General features: G+C 37.4%; 1 protein-coding gene across 1 annotated transcript in view; it reads right to left on the minus strand.

Annotated features, from left to right (window-relative positions):
- The window catches only part of LOC149169836 (protein REDUCED WALL ACETYLATION 3-like), a 30,351-nt gene extending 21,124 nt beyond the window's left edge, over nucleotides 1–9,227 (minus strand). The window contains exons 1-5 of the mRNA XM_089428825.1: nucleotides 8,580–9,227; nucleotides 6,678–6,769; nucleotides 5,372–5,509; nucleotides 5,183–5,239; nucleotides 5,008–5,080 (exon numbers count right to left, since the gene is read on the minus strand). Coding sequence (XP_089284951.1) covers nucleotides 5,008–5,080; nucleotides 5,183–5,239; nucleotides 5,372–5,509; nucleotides 6,678–6,769; nucleotides 8,580–8,612 — 393 coding nt within the window. The 5' untranslated portion in view covers nucleotides 8,613–9,227. The remainder of the gene's footprint in view (nucleotides 1–5,007; nucleotides 5,081–5,182; nucleotides 5,240–5,371; nucleotides 5,510–6,677; nucleotides 6,770–8,579) is intronic.
- Nucleotides 9,228–9,941: the final 714 nt, after the last annotated feature.

Here is a 9,941-nt window from a genome sequence, read left to right on the forward strand (position 1 = left end):
AGGCATCCATTAAAAATAATTAATTATTTTAAAAAAACTGTCTCCGAGTGGAATTTCCCAAAACAATTTCTAGGTATTGTGGAATACATGTGTCCAAGCCTCCCTACAAATTTTAAGGCTTAGAGCACATTCGATGCTACCAAAAATCAACAGATAGGTCATTAAACCACTAAGGAGCAAAGCACAAGGTAGCAAATGACATAGCTTTCAAGAAGTTATGTTGAAGGCGCGTGACAAACGATTCCATGGGTGGTTGTGCAACAAAGGCAATGAGAAAGACAAGGTCGACGGCAAGGGAATTATCAATCTTTCAGTTCCTCGAATGCTTTCTGTTGTGACTCGGACAAGGAAAACTTTGCTTTAACTCCACCCTTGGTCACTTAAGGGCCAAGTGATGAGAGAACCCCAACAGATCTAGAGAAGTAACCAGTGTGCAGAGGAAACAAATCTACAGGGAGAAGTAACCAGGGTGCAAGGGAAACAGATCTACAGGGAGAAGTAACCAGTGTGCAGGGGAAATAGATCTGCAAACAATCCACGCAATAGGGTCCACTAGCATAAGGATTGCAGAACTGTTGGAAAAAGCAACACAAAGAAGCCACCAAACAAGATAGGTTGCACATGACTAAGGAATGAGTGTCTAGGATTAACGCCAACAACAAACAAACGACAATTGACCAGCCAAGGCCTACACCAGCGACAAAAGAGGCCAACAAGCCATGTAGAGGACGTATCAGTTGACGATAGGTCGTTAAACCGCTAAGGAGCAAAGCACAAGGTAGTGGATGACATAGCTTTCCAAGATTTATGTTGAAGGTGTGTGACAAACGATTCCATGGGTGGTTGTGCAACAAAGGAAATGAAACAGACAAAGTTGACTACAAGGGAGTTATCGATCTTTCAGATCCTCGAATGCTTTCTATCGTGACTTTGACCAAGAAAACTTTGCTTTAACTCCACCCTTGGTCACTTAAGGGCCAAGTGATGAGAGAACCCCAACACAAACCTTTCGTAGAAGTTAGCAAGGCCCAAGAAGCTACGGAGCACTGTTAGAGTCGTTGAGGTTGGTCAATCTTGAATGACTTGAATCTTGGTTCAGTCAACATGCACCCCATGTTCATCCACAATGTATCCCAAATATTGTATTCTCTACATGCCAAATGAGCATTTCTGCAGATTGGCATACAACTTGTGTTGTTGCAAGGTGCTTAGGACCTATTGAATGTGTTGCAAATGTTTTGCTTAGGTTCTAATAAAGATGAGGATGTCATCCAAATATACAACCACAAAAGAGTTTATGAATGGCCAAAAGATATCATCCATAATCCTCATAAACATTGTTGGAGCATTAGCTTAAGCCAAAGGGCATGAAAAACCACTCAAAAAGGCCTTCTTTTGATTTGAAGGTTTATTCCGTAAATCAGTTTGTTCAATTGAAACCCGATGGTAGCTTGACTTCAAGTCAATCTTACTAAAGAACTTGGTACCCTTAAGTTGATCAAGAAGATCGTCAATCCATGGGATCGGGTATCTATTCTTAACAGTAATTTTGTTCAAGGCTCTATAATCAATACAAAGTCTCCATGTCCCATCCTTCTTCTAGAACACCAAAATTGGGCTCCCACAAGGTGAGGAACTCAGTCGAATGTGTCCCTTTTAAACAAACTCATCAATCTAATGTTTTATTTCATCATTCTCCAAGAGAGGGTGTCTATATATTGGGCCATTAGGTAAACGAGCATCAGGTATCAAGTCAATTGAGTGTTTGACCTGGCAATGCAAAGGCACCTACATAGGTGGAGTGAAGATATCTTTGTATGTCTCTACAATCTTGTCCACCTGTTTTTGTTGTGTAGAGAGGCCTCGTGTTGAGGCTATGGTGGTTACAATGACCTTCCTTTCACCTTTAGACCAAACCATGAAAGGACAAACTTTGTAGTATGAGAGATTACCTTTCGGCACTATTTTGCTAAAATCCATGAAATTGCAGTGGTAAGAACTCTCTTTGGTACCCTATAGAGCTAACCTCCTAGAGTAACAACACTATTGGGACAAGACTCATAAACAACATGACCTTTCCACATACAATTTTTTTCTAAAAGAACATAACAAACTTCGAGTGGTGCAACATCACATAGTACCTCATCTTTGAAGGGCTTGATGTCATAGGATAGGCAGCATTATGGATTGACATGGATGTCTCATCCATGGCTCAACCAACCAATGGTGTATGGTTGGGGGGTGGCACTGTCAACAACTTCAATCTCTTGATGACCCCGGCTAAGATCAAGTTCTTCTGGCTCCTGTTGTCAATGATGAAATGTAGTCGGGTCCCCTCCACCCACATGTGTGAATGGAAAAGGCACTCCCCATCTTCAAGCTCCTCTAGCTCTTATGGTTGGATCTTTGTAGTCACAATGGTAGCATTGGATTCTACATCAATGATCTGCTTTCCTTTATCCTAATCTGAATCAAAATCAAAGCTAGAATCATTTTTCTTTTCTTTAAGCTTCGCCAACAATGATTGTGCTAGGAGATTTTGTGGAACTCGCTCCACTTTCCAATGTTATTTTTCAACTTCCCATTACACTTCATTGTTTGTGACTTAGGTTGGTTGTCTTAAGGTTGCCTCTCCTTGCTCTATCCTTTGTTCTATGGTTTGAGCCGCCTTTTCTAGGCTTCTATTGCAATGGATTTGCATACCCAAACTCCCCTTTATTCCTCAGCTTCAATTTTGACAACATATCAATAAGCAACACCCACCAAGGGGATATCTAAGAAATCCATATTCCCATTTGGATGTACCTACGTAGACCACTACAGTACTTCAGAACCAGATGCTGCTTAGAGTCTTTGATACCTAACTTTGAATGCAAGGTTTAAAAAACAATGGTGTACTCTCACACTGTTTGGTCTCTCTCCTATCGCAAGGTTGTCCATCTCATGTATTGGTCATCATAGTTCCCTACATTGTAGAATTCCTCCTTAACGGCATTAAGAAAAGCTTCCCATGTGGGTCCTTCCTTGAATATCGCAATTATCTTCATTTTGTACTAGATTTCTTCATTAAATATTTTTCCTGTACCACATTGTATATTCATATTCGAATCTTGCTACCATGGTTCTAACTTGGGAGAATTCAACATGGACCTTTTGTTTTTCAGTGGACATATTTTTAAGAAGGTCCAATTACTATTCTAAAAGGAGAATACCCTAGAGAAAGGAGTTTTGGGGTAGGTGTAATGGTCAAAAAAATGCAGCTGCTATTATAAAAGTAGGAGCTCTATACTTGGAATTTCTATCTTTTTTTCTTGTATATTTGTAGCCATACTCACCTATTTGTATTTTCTTTTACTTCTGTATATTTTATAAAGCATTGTGGAGGAAAGGGTGAGTTGTTGAAAGCTAAAGTTTCTGACCTTCCTTCACTTTTCTCCATTGCTTATTCCTTACTGGTAGAGTGTGGAGGAGAGATAGCATAGACCACTTGTGATAGTGGAGTTTCTTTGTTAGATCATGAATGTACTCATCCCATCTAGCAGAGTTGGATTACATCTTGGAGTCCTTGCTGCCCAGACTTGTCAAGGTCTTGTTCATCTTACAACCCTTGGTAATAAAGGCATTGAGCATTCTTCGATGACTATCCCATGTGTTTTTTGTATGTAAAGTTTCTACGTTCCTTAGACTTCTCCATGCTACCAATCTTAGTTTCACCAAAACTTGAGTGGTAGGATTCGGAATGTTCTTCTATGCTATTTGTTTTTTTCTTATTTGCATGTTTTTCGACTCCATTAAAGGCACTAGTAGATTGACTAATAGTTATTAATCCCTTATATAAAAGTGAACCATCATACCTATATCGAAAATTGTTTATCTTAGGCATTCCGGGCATATAATTAGGGATTTTACAACACTTAATTCAGTTATACGTTAAATCACAGCAAGGATAGCTTGCTGTAATTATGTTTTTAGTAGAGAAACTGTATATCTTTCTTGATTTCAGTGCATTTAAAAAACTAAAAACATTAAAAATACACAAAATAAAAATAAAAAATAAAAACATTTAAAATTAGTCTAAATGGCATAAAGACAACGATTACAGTCTGCTAAACTTGCTGTTTTCAGCACTCCGGTTCAGTATTTGTTGGTATAGAATTCACATTGGGTTGCATGCCCAACATTTAGATAAAATTCTGCATCATTTTCCGTGATTTTTTTAGTTATTAATTTAATTTCTGCTTATTGTATTTCGTATTTATTAGCATAAATATTCACAACAGCAAGCTTTTATTTCAGTTTAAGCGTTACTCTCCTTTTTTTATTGTTAGTTGTCTCCTGTAGCCATCTAGTAATTCTCCCCCGTGATTAGCAAGCACTACCACAAAGTGCAGGGAAAATTCATGTGGTGACAATATAATGTTCCCAGTTACAGTGGAAACTTCCCATTTCAAGTGATAACAGAGCTAATGATCATGTCCAAAAGGTGAATCTGAGACAAAATATCCTGGACATTGTTCTGAAAAACTCTCTCAGTGACAGCAAGGGAGGCATATCCCTTGTGCCAACGCTGGAGAGCACATCTCAAACTGAAGCTGGGCGCTGTAAACTTAACTCACAAATAACTATAGCCCATAGTGATCTACATTTGTTTCCCTCAGAGGTAAAGTACTAATCAGAGAGAGCATGCTTCAACACGTTGAACATCATAACCTTACTTGGGGAAAAACACGTTGAATATCATAACCTTAGTTTTACCTAGAGAAGAAATCAAATGTAGCCCATAAAAACATGGGAGAAAGCAAAAAAAGGTTTAAATGTTGAATGGACTATAAATTTTTATGACAGTGTGCTGCATGTGTTAATGGATTATAAAACTTCAATAACCGTATGCTGCACAAGTTAATGGATTATAGAGTTTTAATGATAGTATGTTACACACATTAAGCCCATGAAAATGGACAGTATGTTCTCATTAGGAAATTGTTGGGCATGAGAGAATAAATGCACCTTTTCCGACTCTCCAAAAAAATCTGTTCTGTCACAGATATAAAAATAGAGAAGCATTGCCCCAAATTCAGACCTGCAAACGAAGGACACCAGAGAGGGAATTACTGAGATAAATTCTACGCAAACTATTCGATAAAACTTGCTTATTTTTAGAATAATAAGACAGACTACTTACATTACTCTCAAAGTAGATCGGTTTTCAATTAAAAACATTTCATCCATTGTAAAGAACCTGGTATCACAGCACAGTGACAAGCCAAAGGGAATCAATATTCCATAACATGCCTATAAAAACAAAACACTGTCATGCAATGAAGCATCAAGAGTAAAGCAACACAGGCCAACACAGAGATAGTGTCCTAACCTGATAAGTTGAGACTTAACAGAAAAATTCATAGCTTTTGGACTGGCTGCAGGTTGAAGACCACCTTCAAGCAATACATCTCTCTCCCCTTCCTTTGTTGCTTCATCACCCAAATTTCCAATAATTGCCTCTGAACGACTGCATTAAATTCAGACAACAGCAATAAGATAGAACTCCAACACCAAGTAAAGTTCATTAAATGATATAACCAATGTTAAACAGGAAATGTAAAGCCTATACAACCAATTTAAAGCGTTCATTGCTCAGTTCTTTGAATAAAGGATAGAACATTAGAAATGCAATCAAAATTAACTGTAGTGGAAAGACACCTAAAGATAAGCTGTCCCCACCCAATGAGCAGGCAATATGCACATAGTTGTTTAGAATCAAAATCGCTGACAGTGAATAAACCAAAAGTGTGTTCTGATTTGCAGAAATCAGAAATTCAGGTCAATGTAGCACTCAGGTCAGTGTTAAAACTTTCTAACGTTGCTTCATCTTTTTTCTTACTGGAAAAATAGCACACTACCAGTGTGCACTGTGTGCTTAGTCAGCCACAACTTTTGCATTTTATTGTGCTATATCCTTTTGGCAGCACATATCTTGTTGATAATCACTAAATCTATGGATAGATTTCTCCAGGGACATTACCCAACTAATATTAGCAAACACGATTATAAGACAAACTAAAAGTTGATGTGAAAAGGCTTGACTGTATATGAGATAGGAAGTTAAAAATATACAAAATACATAAAATTAATCCAAAATAATTGCTTTCAGAAACAACGGTGTAAGTTTTCCAGTTTTTCCTTCACAGGGAAAGTAGTTTTATATATGGAATTGAGATAGATAATTTACTATTTGTACAGCAAAACTTGGTGCTTGGTAGGTACAAACCATTATTACCTCAAAAGCATCAAGATACATATTAATAGCATAGCCTGACTAAACTCAGCAACAGACAACATCTCATTTTGCTATTTCCCAGTACCGCAGAAACAGAGCACCAAGGTTAATTGCATATGTCCAACTAAATTAGCTAAAGGAACGAGAATGATAACCAGTAAGAAGCACTAAAATAACAGCACCCATAATGTCAGAAAGAATGAACTCGTTTAGTCACCATATGATTTGTAGGACACTAAACAAGGAAAAGAAAATAGTTGCATCAAGGTTTTGAAAATGACCAAGTTATAATGGTAAGGTGCAGAGCTAAATTACAACCAATAAAGTGCAATGGCAAGAATCATTAAATCTTTTAGCACCAATACTGATAAGAACAACTAGGAAAAGCACAATTACTTACACTTTAGAAAGATAATGACGTTTCTTGTGCTCCAAGATCTCGGAATATATCCATGCTATAAATACAGGGGTTATTCCAAGGAAAAATGACACCTGTAATATTACATTAGAGTGAGTCAAGTAATACAAGGCAGCAGCTTACAAATAGGAACCAGGATTTTCTACAAATCATAATGCCAATTGACAGAAAAAGAAAAGCATAATGCAAGCCAACACTGAACTACCCATCTATACATCACATAAATATTACAAAGTTCAAACAAACATATTCTCTACTGGTCAATATGTTCCCGTGATACTATTTACCTTCACAGGCATTCTGAAACTATATGGTACAGTCTACAGATTAATAGAAACCGTTTCCAAAAATGGCTTTCCCAAATACTGCTCAAACTTCAAGCAGAGACAAAAGCAAACGGCACAACATACATGACAAATTTCTGCTAAGGTATGCAAATGTCAAATATTAATGGCTGTTTTTCCTTCTAAGCTAAACGGTTTTAATTAGAAAGAAGTTGATTCATTCCACGGCTTCACTGGGAAGTCAAAAGATAAGCCTATAAAACAGCACCCTATGAGACACTAGCAATAACATAAGCCTGAAACAATGATGCTACATGAGCAGAAACTAAATGAACTTTCTTAATTGATTTTACGTTTCAAGTTTCAACCAATATTCTGCTGGCTCTAGTTAAGCCTCGTTAAGCCTACAGAAATGGACTGAAAAACTAAATTTGACTACAGAGGAATTGCATCAGAGCAATCTCATTAGAGTTTTCCTTTGGTAATTAAAAAGCAAATATAATGCAAATTTCCCAGTGCTGCTTTCTGGACAATGTTGCGGACTGAACGAACCCTGGGCCCTTCAATGGAAACTCAAGGTTTCAATGCAGGATCAAATTCCCAACAATCCTACCGCCACAGGAAAAAAGCAACCAACTTATGCATTGCAAAGTCGGAACCTCAACTGGCTCACTTTCATCGAAAATTCACCCAAGCAGTGATCAATGCACTGGAAAACTCATCCAAATGGAGCAATCAAGGAACAGAAGTAATCCATGTTTCTCGTCATTTCTGGAGAAACAGATTCTAATAGTAAAAACGAGAACAGTAGTAAAAAAACGGCATTTCTAGTCTCATTGCCATTCGTAGAGTGTTTTCCATGGTAAAGAGGCCCCCGTTTCATTTCTCGTAATGGAGAAGAATTAATGTCCTCACCACAAAAGTAGGGTAATGGAACATAAAGAATACATACAGTGTAGATACAAGATATGTATGTGTGAATGCAACTCCTAAATCAATACTGAAAGTAGAAAAGACAAAGAACTGAGAGTCTAGTTTTTAGCTAAGAACTACATATCTAGCCAGAAGAAGATATAAAAGAAGGTGCAAGTACAAGAAATTCTCAGTGCTAACGCAAATGAGGATGTCAAGAATCTGTTCCATCAAAAGTGAGACGACTATCATATCTACATTAAATTAGGTGGATGCAATATATTTATACAAGAAAATGCCAGTGACACTGGAAGATTTTATGTTGATATTATCCGCGGCTCAAATATAACTCCATGTATCCACATTGTCACTGCGATTTGGGAGGTCTCCACCCAAATAAGACAGATCTCTGGCAAATTACTACAGGGGTATGCTTCTCAATAGTAGGTCTCTGGTTTCCTATTAATTACTAGTGCATTTACAATTGATCGGGCTGTGTTCTTGTTTGCATTTAAATGGATGACCAATAGGTTCTGCAACGAACATTCCAGGAATCTTCATAAACCAGATCTGAACCAGAATCAAGGTTAAATTTTGTTGGTTTATCCCTTTTCTAAAAACACAAGTACCCTTCTAAATAACTCAAAATAAAAACCATATCTACATACTCAGGGAGAAATGTGTGTACCTGGCCGGCCGTAATTGGGCCTGGACTTATCATCTTGTTAAGAATAGCTGAATAACTCCAACTTCAAATTCACCACTCAAAACACAAGCATCGGAGCCCTGAAATTTCAAGGCACCGGGGATGAGATCGAACCACCGAGGAGACCACGGAAATGCTGCGAATGGCTGCCGATCTGAAGCAAGATCCGCGTTACCAATGGAAGCTACAGATCAGTAGCCACTGCCAGATCTGAGATATAAGGATCAATGCGTCCACCGGAGGAATAAGACTGTCTACCTTTCTATTTATTTCTTCGGACTGGGGTCCCGCGGCACTAGAAACTGGAGATCCTTCCCCAGGGTTTAGGATAGATGTCGAATCGAAGAATAGTATCTTTGATTATCTCATCGAGGAGGATTTCATTTCATACTGCGTTTTCCTCCCCACACCACTCCACATCCTAGAACTCCGTGTCGTTTTATAATCTTAATTGCTGGTAAATTTGTCGGATGTTTAAATCTAGTTGGTATTTTTTTTGGGGTTGTTGAGTGAGCCATGGATCGTGATTAAGGACAAGTAAACCTCACGATTTGCTGATATTGTTAAACAATTCCATCGGTAGGTGACTGTATGTTATTCCCTGATAATAAAATGCAACGCAGGAACGTCATGGTTGTTAAGAGGCATTATTAATAATAGAGATGTGCGAGGCTGTCGGTCACATTTGAATAGTAGTATGCGTGTAGACATCCGCGCTCGGAGAAAGAGATGTTTTAAGCTGATATACGCAATGCATGCAAATATTAGTTTTTAATTAAATTTGAGTATTTCTGTATTACAGTGAAGGGCAGTGACAAAAGAAAAAGATGATTTATTACCGTGAAACGAAACGGTAGTGACAACTCAAAAAAAAGAGGGATGATTTTTAAAGTTTTATAGCTTGTTATTGAGTGGAGAGGTTTAGTTTATAGTTTAGTCTAGTTTAGTATGATTAAGGTTAGAGGTTCATTGAGCCTAGTATGATTGGGCTGAGAGGGTCATTTTACAGCTCAGTGTGATGTGTAGCCATCACCAAAATTGTCCGCCCAAATAAAAAATTAAAAAATTAAAATAAAATAACTACATAAAATATTTAAATAATGTCGTTCATAAAAATATTTGGATGTGAAGAAATTGGATCCCTCTCAACTCATGTTAGATCTTGATTCATCAAAGTTGTCGACCCAAATAAAAAAATAAAAAATAAAAATAACTATACAAAATATTGAAATAATGTCGGTTCATAAAAATATTTGAACGTGGAGAAATTGGATCCCTCTCAACTCTTGTTAGATCCGTATTTAAGATAGATCTATGCTAGTGTAATTTTAGTAAATTTTTGAA

This window comes from Pinus tabuliformis, chromosome 4_2 (assembly GCF_031772625.1).
Source record: "Pinus tabuliformis cultivar Carrire ecotype Pingquan chromosome 4_2, CPIR1, whole genome shotgun sequence".
Taxonomy (NCBI): domain Eukaryota; kingdom Viridiplantae; phylum Streptophyta; class Pinopsida; order Pinales; family Pinaceae; genus Pinus; species Pinus tabuliformis.